A 19,106-nucleotide genomic window follows, 5' to 3' on the forward strand; every position below is an offset into this window, starting at 1 on the left:
CATTACCGAAGTGCACAGATGCGACAACACAATCTCAAACACATCTCAATTCTCAGTATTTCTTGAAATGCAAAATGAATCGCTAAAAGCGCACACGTACCTAATACTAAGCAATTTAAAGAATTAGCAATATGCAGCGCATTGATCCCGCGGAAGCGGCTTTATCGCCATTCGCCGGACAGGCAAAAGCACTCTCAAGTGCATCACAGTCCAGCTATCGAACCAAGGCGAACGGAAAAGGCAGAGCTCCGCGCCGCCAATCCAACGACGCACCAGACGGAATCGTGCCGCTTCGTCGCCAGTACCACGTGGCCGCGAATTTCTTCCGAGCGCTAACGATCCGAGAAGGCTGAATAGTTAGAGTCGGCCAGAACGTCCGGCCATTGAGCACGGGACCGACTTCGCGGTGACGACTTTCCGACCGGTGAAAAAGTTAGTCAGGTTCTGCCTTTTTATTGCAGAAAGTCGCGGTGACACACCGCATTCAGCGTACTGAATACTTAGCGAGTTCAACCTTATATTGGATGACAGTCACTGGAAAAAGAGAAGGAGGAGGGAGGAATCAATGGGAAGACGAGGAAAGAGGAATGGAGACAGCAGAACACTGAGGACCGAGAAGAGTTCTCCCCAAAGATCGGCCCATCAACTCAGCGGAACCACTAACCCGTGGAGCGCCTAAAGTTTCTGTCAGGCTGGAACGATGCAGTAAAACTGGGAATGAAATCAAATAGCGCATGTAACATGGAAATGATACAGGAAACACTCAACTCATCCAGGATACATTTCAAATACCTTTTCGTTGTAACCCAATATCACAACCACAGCCGACCAGCACTTGACAAAAGACTGAGCCAGGGTTATGAGTTACGACCTTCCAGGAGCCGTATCTTCAGCTCCACACCGGCACCCGTCTCTGTCAGAAGACGCCACCAAATCCAACAAGGCCGTCTCAAATCCCACTCGCGTGATGTGTCTAGGGTCCTGTCAGCTGCGGACTTCTGTTCCTGAAGATACCCACCCGACGACGACCATTTGCCGGTAGGCTCAAGTGGTGTCCGGTTGGTGAGTTACAGTTTGTAAGTGGTGTCCGGTTGGTGAGTTACAGTTTGTAAGTGGTGTCTGGTTTGTGAGTTACGTACCTTGACGTTGACAGTTTTGCCGATGGATTCTTTGACGGCGGCCTCGACGTCACCGATTCGGGCGCTCATTTCGTGCCGAATCTGGCCCTCGAGCGGCTTCAGGCGACTGGTGACCACTGGAACAGCACAACGAAGGACACGGTCCGTTCAGAGATGGGCGGTAATTAAGCTGGCGTTGGTTATTAAGTGAATGTGCTTGGTGATCTGAAAATTCAGTCTTGTTAAGCATATCTAAAAAAGTTGGGTCTATTTAACTCGTATGAAACACATACTGAAACTGGTTAGAACAATGAGGCCTTTTTCTGCAAGAAAATACTAAGGATTCAAGAAAATGTTCCAGATGATCCGCTTCTGTGTAATCGAGGCTAAGCGAAACATGTCACTAAATGTTATCGCTATAGGACCGGCGCCAGTAATACAGAAGATGCCATTATTCTCAGACATTTGATAAAAAAAACATTTTCCAAAAAAGGAATCGCTATATGTCATTCGTAGTCAAGTTGCATTACACTCTTGACTTCTATAAGGAAAAACCGCTTCCTTTAATCTTTAGCTTCGACTTCGAAAATGGTTGCGGAAAACGTTATGGATCCTGGCTATTACCTTTTGTTTTGAAGTATAATTTTGCAACTATGGAAGTCGAAACCTTTGTTCTCTGAGTTCAGTGGACCTCACATTAGAAAACAATGCGTTAGCTTTTGCTCTAAACTTTGTTAAGAGTGAGGAACTTGACCCTCACTAAAAACACATTGAACTCGTATTTGCTAGAACAATCTGGACCGAATATCGACTTTTAGCGCAACAGCGGTGAGTGGATAAGAACTCCACGGTCACAGCTCAGCAGAACAAGGCCTCTCGGGGCTATTTCAGGAACAAGTAGAACACGTTAGAAGCCACCGAACAAAAACAGCCAGCAGTCCGTGGCTAAAAACATCGCACCGTGAAACTAATTGCCTTCAGGGCGTGGAGCGGAACACCGCGATTGCATTAAATGTCACAGGTCAATCACTGACTATGAGTGGCGACCAGGAAAAACAACATCCACGCTGGCATTTCATTACTGGTTCGATTTCAGCTAGCAGTGGTCGGGCAATAAGGCACAGCACGCATCCTGGAACAACCACAAAGCGAACAGCCACAATATCAACCTCGGCCACTTTACGTAACATTAATTTACTACCTGAACACATTAAACATTGACAGGTACCCTAATACATTGGCGAAAAATGACGCGCATTTTGGTGACCTGTACAGGTATTAAAATATGGGTTCATATGATTCATGAAGAGACATTCTTAATACTTTTAGACAGTTCTGAAAATGAGCCATCAGAGGAGAACTACGCAACATCGACCACTGATTTGACCTTGATTCGAGCTGCCTACCCTCTTTTAACTAACAATGCCCATTTGGATTCAATAATAGGCAGACACTCATTGTTATCTGTCGAATACCGCCTCACAAGTTATCGTCAGCGTCAGTTCTCGAGGCATATGTGGTAACGGGAAGTTCCACTAAAGGACACAAATACCAGACGGCATATGGCGAAGCTAGAGGTTAACAATGCCCGGGAGTGCAAGGATTGCAATTCAACTCGACATAAACTGAAAAAGAAAAACATCTTACGTTATTCTCAAACGCACTGAGGGTCGAATCTCCAAGTTGTCAACGCTCTTGACAACACGTACAAATACAATCAGACGCTGCCAAAACCACCGTCGGCACTGCTCTACTCTTAACAGCGCCCATCCCGAGCAGCAACCACAGTGGAGGGGACGCGGCCAACAAAGAGCAGTCGCCTCGGGTTAGATCGGAACCTCGTTCAAATAATGGAGGCCAGTCGCGGACAGAGCCGTCGGAAGAAAAACGGTTACCGTGCGTCGGAAAATGGACCACAGAAGCGGGGTCGGTAGAAGTTCGGTGTCCTCCTCAAGTCTGTTTTAAATCCACCTGAATGATGACAGTGGTAGTATCTTATAGCGAATTCTAGATCCGTTTATCATGGACAGTCATTAGTCAGAGGAAGTGACGGAAATTCGCAATAAATGTGAAAACAGCTCACTGAGCTAATCAAATAAACTAGTTTTTGATATTCCACTATGAGCCGCTGACAGTTTTTAAATGTCTTTTGCTACAAATGCTACAAATGGTGCCCAGCAAGTCATCTAAAAACCTGTCATATTAGGTCAAGCGACAAGCATACGCGCTCCAGAGTACCAAAACTTTTCAAATCAACCAGGCGGATTTGGCCTTTGAAGCAAAACGCAACTCCAAACAACTTTGGGGCACACCGATTTGTTTCGAATTGTTTTAATGGGATTACCAACACGAAGAAAAATAAGCGTGTGCCCATTGGCAACCGATAGAGAAAATGAGAATCCATCCTTACAAGAAACGAGAAGAAAAGCAATTATCTGCGCCATCGAGCGGCACAATGATGCATAGTCACAGAGCAATCACCTCCAACATCCGCTTCCCTACCCAATACCGTACCGCCCTCCTAACACTCCCCACTGTACCCACACACTCCCCCCCCTCCCCCCCAGAGTACTCACGCGGCAGTACGTGGTCCTTGAACTCCTGTTTGACGGCGCTGTCCACCTTCTGTTTGATGGTGGACGATAGAGAGCCGGTCATCGAGCTGATCTGACGCTCCAGACGCTGCCGCTCGTCCCGGTCCCGGTTCAGAAGCAGGTCCTCAATGTGCCTGTCGGGGGAGAGGGTGGGAAGGTTTAGCAGCAGGTCCATGTGCCTGTTGATGCAGGGGAGGGGTGGGGGAGGGAAAATTCAGAAGCAGGTCCTCGACGTGCCTGACCGTAGGAAAGTGGAGGGTCGTTAGTTCCACTTCAACAGGAACAGTCATTGGGAATGAGAAAGAAGGGGTGCCTGTAAGATGCGCGGATGAATGGTTGAGAGGATAATAAGCAGTTAAAAGGTCGGGTAAAGGTACGGCTCATCATACTATGACCTTATCATCACCGTAGGCAGCTTTCCCTGCACTCTTCACTTCATTGCAATAAAAATTATGCTTTGACCACCGATAAAATTAGCGAGACAACAAGCTTTGCACACGGAACTCTAAAGAACAGGTTCATTTACTTAGCTTGCAGAAAACTAATTACATCAAAGACATTAAAAAAGATCAGTGTCGAAAAATCCCCGAGCAAGAAATGGAAGCTTAATGCATACATACATTACTGCATTTGTTAAGTGTTGAATGTGTCACATTTTCAAGCATTATTTTATCAAAAAACTAATTAATAGACGGCTTTCCAACGGGGAAGAATAATAAGGAGTTACCCACAGATGAGATTCCGGGAAAATTTATGAGACCCTTCCAGTGTTTGAGCCGTAGAAGGTTTGCTCAGGCAGGTATGTAAGAAAATAATTAAGAAGACACAAAGGAGGAAGGAGGATAGATTGTTCTTTTAATAAATAAAAAATATACATTTCGTAGCTTCTGGACGGTTTAATGCACATGTTCAAAAAAGCCTGTCATTTTGAGAATGCATTTTCTGTGGCTCAATCTTAACATCAATGAACAAAAACCGGTGACGGGGTCTAGTAAAAGTTCCGATAACACGAAACGATTAATGTCATGCTCACGAATAACTTCTCCTTTTCTTACACGATCCTGCAACCGGAAAGAATTCCGACATAATGTTCATGTCAAACGGACGTAATTTAACTCAGTGCTGTCGGCAGATTTAGAAAACTGAACTGTCATTGCAAGTATAAACGATAATAGACTTCGCATGATCTGTGCTTCCATTCGGCCAAAACTTATTACGAAAACGCACTCCTCGTAACGGCGCCTGAAATGCCCTATTGATAACCGATCCAGGCACAGGGTTAAACGATCCCCCGGCAAACACAGCAGCTAAAATATGCCCCAGGGATACTGCGGTAAAAAGATGCCCCATATATCGACCGAATGACCCGCACAATACACAGAACCATTCCACAGAGCAATAATACTAACATTGTTGTCCAATCAAAAACCTAACGCCAGCGATTTATCAAAAATGTAATATGTCAAATCGGAAGTATTCATAGCACAAGTATGCCCTAACGGACACAGCCGGGTGATAACGTGACGAACCAAATAGTTCTTTGACAAAAGCAGCGATATTATTCCAGCCTCTTCAGGAAATGTTACCCAGGATCCATAGAAACACGCATCCTCCCAGTAGCAAGCGAAGAGCCCCCTAAGAAATATATCGTCCGGCCATGTTTTGCTTCACTGGCGATTCAGCGCACCTACAAACGTATCAGAGACATTGCTGTCTTGTCGTCCATAAGCGAGTGTCAATCAACTCGCAATGGATGGACACTTGAGCTGACGATAAGACGGGGAAGCTCCCGTGTAAAGCCCCCGTGTATAGCTCCATTCTCATCGTCAATCATCACTTATGAAACGCCAATATAGGTTGCTGAGCCCTCCAGTAAGCTTATCACTAAGGCCTTCCAGCAAAGCCAGCAATCGCATCGGTTGCTGCGTGCGACAAAACCATTTCATAGGGCAAAGCCCCACATTATATACCTTAGGTGAAACCCCGAAGACAAAACAAACAGTTGAGCTAAGGCATGCGTTCCTTTCCAATCACGATGGAATTCATGCTTCAGCCGAGTTCATAAGGCTCAGTTTTAGACAAATAGTAAAATACGGCACCCAAGGGTGCCATAAACACAGCCTTTGCGAACGGGATGCACATTCACGAAAACTCACTGCCTGTTTTTTTAAGAAAACCTGGATGTTTTAATTGCATTGTTCAAACAAAATACCCAGTGGCAAAACAGAAGTTCATTAGGAGTACATACGCAAATACGGAAGCGGACTGACGCGAACAAAGCAGCGAAAAGATTAAATAAATATGTAACAAAAAAGGCACGGCATATGCCGGTAGCCTTGATACGACGCTATTCACATGCTCAAGGCACCGGCCTCCTCGAACATCCTGGTTGGATTCATATATCCCAATATGTACAACAGGATTCGTCCGCTTTCCAGTTTTCTAGGCGTATTTCAACCGCTTCCATTCCCCGGACTACAGTGAGCACACGTCCCATCCCCTTAACATACATCAACGATGAGGGATGGGGACTCCCCATCCACCAGCGTTGATGGGTGTCAGCCGTTTCCCTCCCCTTCCCTCACCTTTGGCGGGTGCTAGCAGGTCTGCACACAGCTCCCTCCCCCGTCCCTCACCTTTGGTGGGTGTTGAGCGCGGTCTCCAGCAGTCGGCTGATATCGGCCGGCGCGGTGGACGGTGCCGGCGGCGGCGGCGCCTTCTGGCGCTGCTGTAGCTGCTGCACCTGCGCCCGCAGCTGCTGCACCTCCGTGCTCAGCTCTCGGACCAGGCCGAGCACGGACGTGACGGCGCCCAGCACGGCGCCCGAGCCGACGGCGGCCTTCTCGTCACCACCGCCCAGCGGCACGCTGCTGCCGAGCAGGGGAGAAGTTAGGAGACTCAGCCAGTGGAGTGTGTGGTACTATGGTGCGTCAATGAACGAAGAAGCCGGCAGGTAATGTCGTATGTAACGTCAATAGTCGAAAGAACGGTATACTCGTAAATGGGAAAACAAATGTGTGAGCGTGAAGGCGATGCAACATAAATACAGCTCTTGTCAATGATTTTGAACCACAGTAGCCGAATATTTTTGGGAAGAAGTGATATATCAAGAAGCAAGCTCGCTGAACATTCAACAAAAAAAAAAAAAAAACGAGCGGCAAATAAAGCCCCATTAATTGCGAACGCTTAAGCTAATGCAGATAAACACCCGTTTTCACACAGTGCGTTCATAGCGTAAAACTCACCCGACGGCTGCAGGAGCGGCGGGCACCACTCCTCCTACAACACCACCCACTCCAAGGACTGCCGCAGCGGCGGCAGGAACAGCAGCAGGGGCGGCGGCAGGGACTGCAGAGACCGCGGCGGCGGGGGCGGGGGCGGGCGGCGCGGCGGGCGCGGCCGCCGGCGCCGCGGGCACGGCAGGGATGGTCGGCCAGCCGTTCTGGCTGCTGGAGCTGAGTGAGGACGGGCCGGAGACGGCCGGGGAGGAGACGGCGGCCGGCGGTACAGCGGCAGCGGGGGCGGCGGCGGCGGCTGTGGAGAGAGGAGGCGCACCACCGCCGCTCGGTGCCTTGGCAGCGCCCGGCGGCGGCGGCAGCGGCGGAGACGGGAACAGCGACTTAAGCGGCGTGGTCTTCGCCTCTGTCGTCGTCTCTGAAAAGGAATAGGTATTTGGTTAATTGTCAAACAAATGGTTACAGCCAATACCTAAATGCAACACTAGCGTGCGGCAAAAAGACATCAATGCATCAAAATAACAATTTAGGGAACATACTCGTATGAGGTTCCGTTTAAACACTGCAGAATACGTGCTAAATATTGAGCCGGCCCAGTTGCCAGAAGCAATAAATAATTATCATATTTTTAATAAACCATTGACCCCCTCAAACGCAAGCTGTACCAAACACGCGTGCCTCCCATCATTCCTTACCGGAGCTCTTATTGAGTATCTCCTGAACTTCAATAGATGGCGAGCTACCACAGCTGTTGGGGTCTTTCTTGCTGGGCGGCTCAGGCTTCCGCTCCAGCGGTGACGCGGCCTGGGAGGGACACCGCACACGTCACACCCCTCCCCGCGATACAGTAAGGAAAGAGCGCCGACCGACGGGAAAACAGCCCGCAAATGAGGGTGGCTTGTGGCGCAACACAAGGGAAATTGTGTGAAAAGTTTTGCAGTAAACCCGCATTAGTCGATGCAAAACAAGATGTCGAGAATAACCGAGCACAAAATGAAACCTCAACTCAATTAAAGAAATAAACAACTGAGCGCTGGGATATACGCAGCTCGGTAAGTCAGCATGATCAACCACAGAAAAAGTATAAAAGAAAAAGTAGCCGGTCACCAAGTTTGGATCGGAGACTGGGTCCCTGGGGACAGCACCATCATATCAAAGCCACCACAGCATTTGCAAGAACTGAAACTATGCATGTTTACAATTCACAATTTGACAGACGTCAACCCGCTCAATTTACCCAGCCGAAGGTTGGCCCACCAGGTGAAAGCGTCCTCACCTGGAATTTGGGCGTGCCCGGCTCTGAGTCTCCGACTGCGGCGTCACCGGCGGCTGGTGACCCTGTCAGCTCCATTGAGGCACGTGCCGTCTGAGCGGTCCTGGCGGCCGGGCCCGGAGGCGACACGACGTCCGGAATCTGGAATAGCGCACACGAACACGTTCAGACAATCAAATGACGATCATGGAAGCTCAAGTTAATTAGTTAATTGGGGTTTGAGGGCACGTCGACTACGGGGTCATTTGCGTCCAGCAAAGTCAAGGTTCATGTTCACTATGATTTAGATTAAGCTCAGAGTGTTTGATGTTACAGTTCAGGAAGCAGGGGTAACTATAGCAGGCTGGGGTGACCTGTAAATCCATCATTTAAATGAAGTAAATGCGACTTAACATTGGTTAGTTGGTCCCACAATTAGAGCAGTTTCATTTCCTCTGAAGCCTTCGAGCTATAACCCAGGTGAACAGGTACGACGCCCACAAAATGAGCCGCGATTATATAACTAGCCTAGGTGCCAATCCCACCATCAAATATTCTACTTCGCAGAATCCCATCTCACGGGAAACGAGCAAACTCCATCAAAGTTCAGTCTAGCTGCGGGCGCCATTAGTTGGGCGACACGGGCCACGTTCGCCGTCAGATTACGCACCCGAGAGGGCGAGGTGAACTCCTCGGGAGTCATTAGGCTGATGACTCCTGAGGCGGCGGGCTGCGGCGGGGTCGGCGGCGGCGGCGGCTGCTCAGGGGTCGTGCCCACCTCGACCACACTGTCGGCAGCTGACGCTGACGCGGTGGTGTTGAGGGTGAGGTCCGACAGGTTATCCGTCAGGTCCACTGGGGGAGAGAGAATGGTTCAGTCAGACACAATGCGGGGAGAAGGGGTCAGTCCGATAAGATAGACTGTGGAAAGGAGGGAGCAGGGGGGAGGTCAGTCGTATACACTGTGGGGAGACAACGGGGTCAGTCAGGTCAGTCCGCTAGGAGGTGACCTGCATAGAGACGTTGCAAAAACAATGTTTGAGCTTTGAACCACCTTAACCATAACCCTGTGTTATTCTGGCTGTGAACAAAGGAAACAAAGCTTGATGAAAACGTGATCAAGCCATAAATTGCAGTTTTTATTAGCAATCTGGCGAGAGAAAACACTCCATGGAGAGCACTCCCACCGTAGGTAAACACTTTAAATCAGACGGAAAATTAACCCGCGCCCAGATGGGGTCTGCCGAGCAACGCGGTCTGATGGGGGGGGCCATTTTGGCCCCCCCCCCTCAGATCTCGAGAACCACGCAACATAGCGACAAGCGGTAAACGGTGTTGGATAGCCCCAGCGGGGAACTACCTTGTGACCCAATTTCATTGACCTCGGTCAAACCGATGACGTCACAGGTCAGGTCAAAGGTCGAATTTTCATCGTTTACAGGCATTTCAAGAAATGCGTTGTAAAATCGAGTAAAATGCATTTCATTGAAAATCATCGATGGAGAAATGTTCTTCAAACACATATTTTGCTATTTGAGGTCACTGATACCAGGTCAGGTCACAGAGGTCAGGTCACTGGGGGGTCACAATATGAAAGTGTCGTGTGATACATGTTTTATGGTCCATTTTACATGACAAATGCGATTATGTGGGTCCGACAGACTTTAGGGCCAGCTTAGGTCACGTTTTGGTCAAGGTCAGGTCAAGGTCAGGTCAAGGTCAGGTCAAATTAGGTCAAATTTCAAAGTTGATATTTTTGCACAAAATGGGTATCGATTCGATGCAGCTCGTCACGGGGAGTTCAATGGTGGTCTCCGTTTTGCGCTACGAGGTCTAGAACTGCTAAAAATTGAGTTCAAAAATTTGACGTCATCAATTTTTAACAGTTTTTTCCCTATAACTTGGCCAAACAAAGAGGTATCGATCTAAAATTTGGTATGTATATCGAAGAGCGCAGGGACTATCACATATATTCCGGTTTTTTCGAAATTCGAAAAAAAAATTTTTGGAAATTTTTTGAGTTTTTCTAAAAAAATCAATTTTTTTGATTTTTGGGGGTCAAAATCCCAAAATTTCGAAAATCCGAGATAGCAGTTTTGTAGCGCCGTCTTTTCTCTACACAACCACATAAAGAACTTTAAAATTGCTTGTTAACTGTAGAATTGGTGAGCGTTTCAAGATGTCATGTTTTTTGCTCATTTTTGCTCGAACATGACCTCAGTTTGACCTCAATAACTCCTGACCTGAGGTGACCTGTGACTTGAAATTTTGTGTGAAGGTGTCAAATTGATGCCCGGTAAGGTACCCAAAATTTGGCGGCGCTGCGCGCCGCCGTTTTCTCGCTATTTAAGAAAAACCACAGGGGGGGGCCAAAATGGCCCCCCCCCATCAGGGCGCGGGTTAACGAAGAGCGAAGTGCACAACCCAGCAGCTGCTGTAGTAGACAAACGGCTACTAGCAAAAAAAGTAAAAAACCAGTGATATTAAATAGTTTCAGTTGTTTAAACAAATAGCTATTATATTTTAGTGCATTTTCAAACATTTATAGCCAGAGAACCTCTCTTCCCATATTGCTCTCTTTCTTACTTCATGAACCTCCTGCTTTCATTAATCTTGCTCGCTCTTTCTATCTTCCTTCCCTCTCCCACCTTCACTCACTTCCTCCACCCTCCCTCTCTCACTCTCCCCGCCACTCACCCAGGCTCTCGCCATTCTGACTACTGACGGCGTCAGGCAGCGCACCGCCCGCCCCGGCCGTGCCATGCCGCTCCCCAGTAGCGCTCTGGTACACGATGACACACTCCTGCAGGGATCGTGGCTGCACCATGTAGCACCGAATGACGACACCCTCGGGCAGCGTGTCATCCTCGGCTTCCTCGGCGCCGCCCGACAGACCGCCGCCCAGCGGGTCACCGCAACCGGCGCCAGACTCTGAGCGTTGGAGGAGCGGGGAGGCATGTCAGACGGTCAGAGGGTGAGGAGCGACATGAGGCGACATGAGGTGACACCATAGGCCTAGCAGACTGAATGTACAAGAGCAGCGATCTGTTTACATACTACTATCCTCCTTCGCAAAAAGAAATATTAAACCACGACAGAAGACAGGACAAAAAGCGCGAACGAGCAAAACCAACTTTGAACTTACCTTATCTTCTAGCCCGTGACATGCGTCACCATTTTACAGTATCGCGCTCGGCTACCTATTTCTAATAAATCCTTTGACGCCTTTTAGACTGCAGCGCCATTCCCCGCCTGCCGACCGCGGCGTCACCTAGCGTTCACCTACCGAGCTGGTCGACGTTCTCGAACGGTTTGATGCGGCGTCGGCGAGCGTCCACGATGGCCAGGGACAGGCCAGGGGTCATCAGTCGGAACTCGTGCACCGAGGTGAAGTATTTGACGGCCACCTCCGGCGGAGAGAGACTCAGCACGTACAGCATCTGAGACGAAAGGGGAGGAGTGGTCAGTCGGCTGCGGTGAGTGAGTGGGTGGAGAAATGGGTGGGGACTAAAGGGCTGCACGAATTCGACAGCTATTACGGCAGGCCGATTTAGATACAACATTTTTGGACACAAGTAACACAAATCCCCCTTGAAATATACTCGCTTGCCAGCACACATCGCTGGAACAGCTAGATGATAGTAGGAGTGTTATATGCTCTAGCCAATTACTACATATATCTACGATATCACTCACCCTCCCGTGTATGTCACTCAGCAGCAGGTACTGGGCCGACGGCAGTACTCGGTAGGTACTCACTCTCCTGTGTATGTCACTCAGCAGCAGGTCCCGTGCTCTGCCAGTATTCGGTACTCACCCTCCGGTGTATATCGCTGAGCAGCAGGTACTGAGCTCTGACCCACCTCTATCTTACAGTACTCAGTACTAACCCTCCTGTGTATGTCGCTCAGCAGCAGGTACTGGGCCGACGGCAGTACTCGGTACTCACCCTCCGGTGTATATCGCTGAGCAGCAGGTACTGGGCCGACGGCAGTACTCGGTACTCACCCTCCTGTGTATATCGCTGAGCAGCAGGTACTGGGCCGACGGCAGTACTCAGTACTCACCCTCCTGTGTATATCGCTGAGCAGCAGGTACTGGGCCGACGGCAGTACTCAGTACTCACCCTCCTGTGTATATCGCTGAGCAGCAGGTACTGGGCCGACGGCAGTACTCAGTACTCACCCTCCGGTGTATATCGCTGAGCAGCAGGTACTGGGCCGACGAGTCCAGTGCCGCCTGAAGACTGGCCGCCGGCGGCGCGGCAGACAGCTCGTCGGCCGGAGACGGCTGCAGCCGGATCGTCTGCAGGCAGTTCCAGGACTCGCACGTCCACACCTTGAGCTCGGTGTTCTGACAGGCGCCCGTCACGGCGTACTTCCAGAACGGCTCACTGTCGGTGGTAAGGAGGACGGGAGGGTAACGTGGCTCAGTTTTTGAGCAGTCAGGAGCATTAGATAGCAGCAGTAAGCTGTTCGCAACTAGCCATTAGTTTATAACCAGATGACAAGAGGTTCACACTTCACACTAGTAAATGGTTATCTGGGTCGAAGCCACGTTTCAAAAGCGAAGGAAAACGTGAAGATAAATAACCTTATTCATAAGACGGTCTTGTCTCAAAGTGATGCCTGTACAGAGAACTCTCACGCCGCTAGCACCGTGAAGTGTGAATGCACTATCACACACTACACCAAATACCGTGGACCCAAAAACACTTGCAACCCCCCCCCCCGTCCATTATCAGCTGACCATCCTTCTCACCCGGGGTCCTGGTCGCGGTGGTTGTCCAGGAAGAACAGTGAGGAGAGCGGCTGGCCGTCGTGCGGCTGCCACTCGTGCAGCATCCGCGGACTGTCCTTGTCCTGCATGTAGATCTGTCGGAGCGGCGAAGGGGGTGGGTTAGTGCTGATAGACAAGCGGCGTTCGCTCCACACTGGCGTGACGGGGTAGGTAATGTGACGCAGTATCAGGTCGCATTATTTGCACCATAGCCGTGCAATTGAGAAATCGATATGCTGAAGTAGAACAACTGCAAAAAGTGATACTGAATCAAGTGTAATTTCAAACTATCGAATGGTATAAACAATCTTTTGAGTTTTGGCATTCAAGGCAACGATTCAATTCACAATAAAAAAAAATGTTTTCTTCAGCAAACACGAAGCTGGAACACAAAATAACACCGAAAAAAACTGCAAATAGGCACACTCACATCAGAGTAAAAACCAAACCCAACTTAAAAAAAAACCTAGCCAACCACCGCCTCCAAACCTCCATCCTCCCGTCCCTCCCCTTACGCACCTGATAGAACTTGACGTATCCATCCACGGACGCGGTGGCCAGTGCGGTGCCGTCCGGTGAGAAGGCGGCGTCGGTCACCGCCTGTCCGTGGTCGAGAATCTCCATGAAGCCCTCGCTGACGTCGCCGACCAGCAGCGGACCCGGCCCGTGCTCCTCCACCATGATGGCCACGTTCAGCAGGTGCGCCTGAAATAGCGGGGTGGGTGGTGGCAGTGAGAGTGATGACTTGGTGATGGTGTTAGTGACTTGACGAGTGCGACACTGAGTGATGCTTTTTTTTTTACTTAACTCGAATGTTTCAATGGCCGGATTGCGGAGCCGGATCCCACGCCAAGGAAAGCTTGTTGCGCAGGTCCTGACCCCTACCGTCCGTTCGCGCCATTCCAATAAAAATATCCTATTTTACACAAATAGGAAATCTTACGACTACAACCAACAGTAATTGATCACTTTCATACATCCCTCTAGCCAAAAATGACGCAAACACTTCATTCATGCATGACGCTCCTAGATTCCAAAGCAAAACAGGCTTGGGCGGGTGCATGATAAACCAATGCCAAGTCATTTCGTCACCCAAACACACCTACCATCTTTCCTTCCATTCACCCCTCCCGTTCCGCCCACTCACCCTGTTGCCGTGTGTGACCAGCAGCAGTTTGGCCGTCTCCTCGGTCTCCTGATCGTCACAGTCATCATCAGGGATGTACGGGCACCAGACCACCCGGTGAATGGTGCTCGGCGGTGGCGGAGTCTCGTGAACCAGGCGCAGGCCGAGGTACGGCGAGACGACCAGCTTCTTGTTGAGGTCCTCGTCGATCTTGAAGACAGATAGGTTGCCCATCTGAAGAAAAAAAAATGGAGGGCAGGTTAGAGACATTCAAAGGGGTGGCACACACAGGAAAGCGAATAGCCTGAATCAGCAAATGCAGCCCCGCAAACAGAGCCCGACCATCGCAAACACCACGACTAAGCGATGATGTAATGTACAAACCACAAACGATCCGGTGAATTATTTAGCACGACGGAGTGAAAATTAAATCAGTCGCAGGTATGCGGGCATACGAGCTTCATCCGTTGTCGAATTTAAAAAATGTGGTGACTTATTAGCAGAAGCACATGGCGTTCCAGATAACACACAATTCCAATGTTTCATAAGTCGATATGCATCGTGAACTACCAACTCCTGAATACCAATGTTGCAATCGTTTTACTCCACTTTCCTTCGATGTTAACAGAGAACTACCACACAGTTTTGCCAAAGATCACCGTCGCAATTCCTTCTCTCCCACACCCCACCAATCCACCGAGAACCTACCTCGTCCACCACTGCCAGCAGCGTTTCGTTGTTGGTGTGCGCGAACGCCAGGTCTTTGACGGCTCCGGTCATGCCTTTGATGAGCGCTCGGTCGTCTGTTCCGCGACTCACCACCCGCACCACACCGCCCGACTTGGCTGAGGGGGGAGCGTGGAGGGGGGGGGGGGGGGTGTTTACTGTTTAGTCAGGCGGCGGGCGGTGGAGCTTAGAGTGTGACGTCATATGTCCGCTTTGGTATTCATGAGGTAAAAGCTCACAGCTGGCGGGTGGGGCACTTCAGGTAAAGGAAGCCTTTAGGTCTGATAACATTTATTTCCGTTTACTCTGTCATGTTTATTTTAGCGAGTTTATGTAATCAATTGGAATAAATATCAAAGAAATATGTATGATTATTGATCATAGGTTGTACTTTGCATTTACAAACACCTCTTATGCTTGAAACAGTAAAAGATCTAGCAAAAGCGACGGAGGGAGCGAGACTGAAAATAGACATCAGCTTGTTTACTCAAACACTCAGACACTCACCCTCTTTCCGTATTTGTATTTGACAATAGCAGACACTCTACAGCAACGCGTAGCTTTTACGTGTCCTTAGTCAGAGATGAATAAAAGAGCAAGGCAATGATGTCGCATAAACACACACACAATGACACACACGCACACACAGTACACACAGTCACGCATACAAGTCATCGCCGAGTAAAAATACGTTTCACAGCTCGTTTAAATGCCGCGGGGTCTAGATTTCTCGCGTCTCCCGGCATGGAGTTGAGGAGACTAGCAGCGCGGTACTGAAAACAGCGCTGCCCCGTCGCTGTGCGCACGGCTGAGAGGCGCAAACAGTTGTCCTGTCTAGTCGAACGCTCATCATTCCTAGTGTCAGCATGGGTATGTAAAAGCATGGCAAGCTCGGCGGGTTCTTGATATAAAATGGCTTTGTGAGCAGCAATCGCTGTCTGCATATCACACATTTGCCGAGGCGTGTGCAGGTGCAGGTCATCCCGCGCGCGAGACACATGGTCGAACTTCTTTAGCCCCGTTACCACTCTCGCGGCAAAATTGACTACTTTAAGCAGTCTAGTATCGTTTTTAGACGAGCCGTTGCCATACACCGAGATACAATATCTCACGCGCGAGATGACCAGCCCCTGCACAATGGTTAACATCACATGCCGCGGGAGGAAGTGTCTCAGGTGGCGGAGACCTATCAGGAGGCCGACGCACTTTTGAACCACGTCACTGACGTGAACGTCCCAGCTGAGGTGACGGTCAAACGTCACACCGAGGTTTTTAACGCTAGGGCTCTCCTGAATGGTCTCGCCACCGACCCGTACGCTGACAGGTGGTAGGTTACGGGTGTTCTGGCGGGTGCCAAGGAGAAGGATTTCCGTTTTTGGATTCGTTGAGCTTAAGGCCGTGGGCATGGAACCACGATGCTAAAGAAGACAGGGTGGACTCCATGCGCAGGATGAGATCAGGAAGGTTGCGTTTGACATCGGATAGGAGGATTTGGGTGTCGTCAGCGTACTGGGTCACATGAGCGTCCGGCGCGTGCAAGCTGAGATCATTGGAGAAGATTGTGAACAACAAAGGACCAAGGGCGGATCCCTGGAAGACTCCCATGGTGTTGGGAAGAGGCTTGGAAACTACTCTGTCACCGGTAGAGGAAGAGATGCAGACAGACTGAGTATGACCACTGAGATAAGATGAAAACCATGAAGGATCGATACCATAAAGCTGAAGTTTGGTTAGGAGTTGGTCGTGAGGGATAACATCGAAACATTTACTGAGGTCGAGGAGGCACAACAGTGAGACATGACCGTGGTCCATGTTCGAAAGGATACGGTTCGTGACGGAAAGGAGTGCGGTTTCAGTGGAATGGTGGCGGCGGAAACCATGCTGGGACGGGGAGAGGAGATGGTTATCGGACATGAAGGCAAACAGCTGCCGCTGTACCAGCCGTTCAACTGTTTTTGCCATGATGGGAACAATGGATATAGGACGGTAGTTTGAGACAAGGGTAGGATCACCGGATTTGTAGATAGGATGAACCAGGGAGTGCTTCCAGGAATCGGGAAAGTCACAGGAGGTAAGGCAGGTATTGACAATATGGAGTAGGATGGGACCTATGGCATCAAAACAAAGGAGAAGGATGCGAATACATATACCATCAGGCCCGCACGCACCAGAACGCTTCATGGAGAACACTTTCCCTCACTCACACACTCACTCCTCTCACTTTCTCCCTCATTCGCCCCTTCCTCGTACCTTTGATGGCGTAGGCCAGGTACTCCCCGCGACTGGCGGCAATGTGTCCGTCGTAGTACTTATGGTCCCAGGCGTAATCGACTATCGTCTTCATCTTGACGTGCGAGGAGCCCGTGGCGTGCGCACTGTCCGACGGCAGCACGACCACAGAGTCGTGCGTGATGCTGGACGACTCGCAGTCCTCGAACGTGCTGCAGGAGGTGATGGCGATGGTAATGACGGTGGTGGACTTTTGAACATGCTTGTGCCATGATTCTCAAGTTCGTTGCAGGAGATATTGTTCAGGGTGGACCCACCAGTTGATACTGATGGCCATTGTTATGGCCATTGGAGACAATTTGAAGGAGAAGCGTGTTAAGAGTGTTTAGACTGGGGTGGGGGATCAGCAGGCCCAGCATGAGTTCAGCTGTTTGAAGCTATATATCGACAGTTCCGAGCAAGAACATCCTTAGTGTCAAATTTGACACAGCTGTCAATGAGCCTTTCAAAATGGATACTTACATGAGCTGTTGTCCAGACTTCAAGGAGTCCATGGCAACAGCACTGTTACCACTCATCTTCTCTCAATTCAGATGCTTGGAACTAGTAATCTGAAACCAAACAATGCACAACTCAGAGAATGACTACAGCCCAAAGCAATCCATCTGTCAAGTGGCACTTGCTGCATTTAAGCATGGTAAACTTTCAGTTCAAATGTCAATCAATTGGAGCACTCTGGCTCGCTCATTGCTGTGAGCTGGCCTGAAGGGTATCAGTATCAGTATTGATAAAGTAAAGCTGAGGGTTGGAGAGGGGCTGAGGGCTGTTCACACTTTACAGGCACTGAAACTGCTGAGTGCGGTGTGTGGTGTGTGCAGCAAGTATGGGGAAGAGGCTATTGGGTAGTCTGAGTCAGTATGACGTCACATGGCCGCATGCGGTAGACTGCACACAGCCATCATTGTGGCCAGTCCCAACCAACCACAGCGGTCACTGTTTGCGGTGACCGAAGGCTGATGTAGGGACACAGTTGGCGGAGCTTGGAGCCTGTACAATCCTACCACACAAAGGGTCCGTGAACAGCCTTCTGGTATCACCATCAGTGTGTATTTTACAGTAGGCGAGAAACTGCAAGGTAGGTAGCTGTTTGAGTGCCATTATCAGTAGACTGCAAGCTTCATGGCATTTTAAGCCTCTCTATGATCACATTTATGTGGCTTGGACTGCATCTTCAAATACCTATACCAATACACCTCAAACCTGACCACCAACCTACCACCCTACCGCCGTACAACAACCTACCAGCCAACCAGCCTACACCCTAACAGCCTAGAACATACAACCTAACCTTGCAGTTTCTTGCCTACTGTAAAATACACGCTGATGGTGATACCAGAAGGCTGTTCACGGACCCTTTGTGTGGTAGGATTGTACAGGCTCCAAGCTCCGCCAACTGTGTCCCTACATCAGCCTTCGGTCACCGCAAACAGTGACCGCTGTGGTTGGTTGGGACTGGCCACAATGATGGCTGTGTGCAGTCTACTGCATGCAGCCATGTGACGTCATACTGACTCAGACTACCCAATAGCCTCTTCCCCATACTTGCTGCACACACCACACACCGCACTCAGCAGTTTACAGTGCCCGTAAAGTGTGAACAGCCCTCAGCCCCTCTCCAACCCTCAGCTTTACTTTATCAATACTGATACTGATACCCTTCAGGCCAGCTCACAGCAATGAGCGAGCCAGAGTGCTCCAATTGATTGACATTTGAACTGAAAGTTAAAGATGTTCCTAACTCATTCCATGCTTCAAACAGAAAAAAGATTACAACACATAATTATTACAATAAATTACATTCTTCCGAAAGGCGCCATGTAGATATTAATCAATTTATAGTTTATACATAACCTCTCTGAGCTGTAGTAGTTCATGATCTCCCTTGACAATAATTTTAAAAGCCAAAAAACCTAGGGAAGATATTTCTTGTAAAAAATATTTATTTCCACCAAAATTTCACGAAAAATAGATAAAGTAACTGAAAAA

At 49.4% G+C, this 19,106-nt stretch overlaps 1 protein-coding gene across 4 annotated transcripts in view; it reads right to left on the bottom strand.

The window, feature by feature from the left end:
- The window catches only part of LOC122370356 (enhancer of mRNA-decapping protein 4-like), a 41,503-nt gene that overhangs the window by 22,178 nt on the left and 219 nt on the right, over nt 1-19,106 (bottom strand). For 2 of the 4 annotated variants that reach the window (XR_006254556.1, XM_043345886.1), the window contains exons 2-17: nt 17,583-17,671; nt 17,082-17,272; nt 14,814-14,950; nt 14,127-14,339; nt 13,499-13,684; nt 12,962-13,074; nt 12,386-12,593; nt 11,487-11,640; nt 10,898-11,131; nt 8,871-9,055; nt 8,225-8,362; nt 7,644-7,752; nt 6,958-7,366; nt 6,349-6,582; nt 3,695-3,846; nt 1,140-1,255 (exon numbers count right to left, since the gene is read on the bottom strand). Coding sequence is in view for 3 of the 4 variants with exons in the window: in XM_043345886.1 (XP_043201821.1) it covers nt 1,140-1,255; nt 3,695-3,846; nt 6,349-6,582; nt 6,958-7,366; nt 7,644-7,752; nt 8,225-8,362; nt 8,871-9,055; nt 10,898-11,131; nt 11,487-11,640; nt 12,386-12,593; nt 12,962-13,074; nt 13,499-13,684; nt 14,127-14,339; nt 14,814-14,950; nt 17,082-17,272; nt 17,583-17,638 (2,835 nt within the window). In the remaining variant the exon portion in view is untranslated. The remainder of the gene's footprint in view (nt 1-1,139; nt 1,256-3,694; nt 3,847-6,348; nt 6,583-6,957; nt 7,367-7,643; nt 7,753-8,224; nt 8,363-8,870; nt 9,056-10,897; nt 11,132-11,486; nt 11,641-12,385; nt 12,594-12,961; nt 13,075-13,498; nt 13,685-14,126; nt 14,340-14,813; nt 14,951-17,081; nt 17,273-17,582; nt 17,672-19,106) is intronic. The other 2 variants (XM_043345896.1, XM_043345904.1) reach the window with 1 other exon arrangement.

The sequence above is a fragment of the Amphibalanus amphitrite genome, unplaced genomic scaffold (assembly GCF_019059575.1).
Source record: "Amphibalanus amphitrite isolate SeventyFive unplaced genomic scaffold, NRLGWU_Aamphi_draft 000034F_arrow, whole genome shotgun sequence".
In the NCBI taxonomy this organism is placed as follows: domain Eukaryota; kingdom Metazoa; phylum Arthropoda; class Thecostraca; order Balanomorpha; family Balanidae; genus Amphibalanus; species Amphibalanus amphitrite.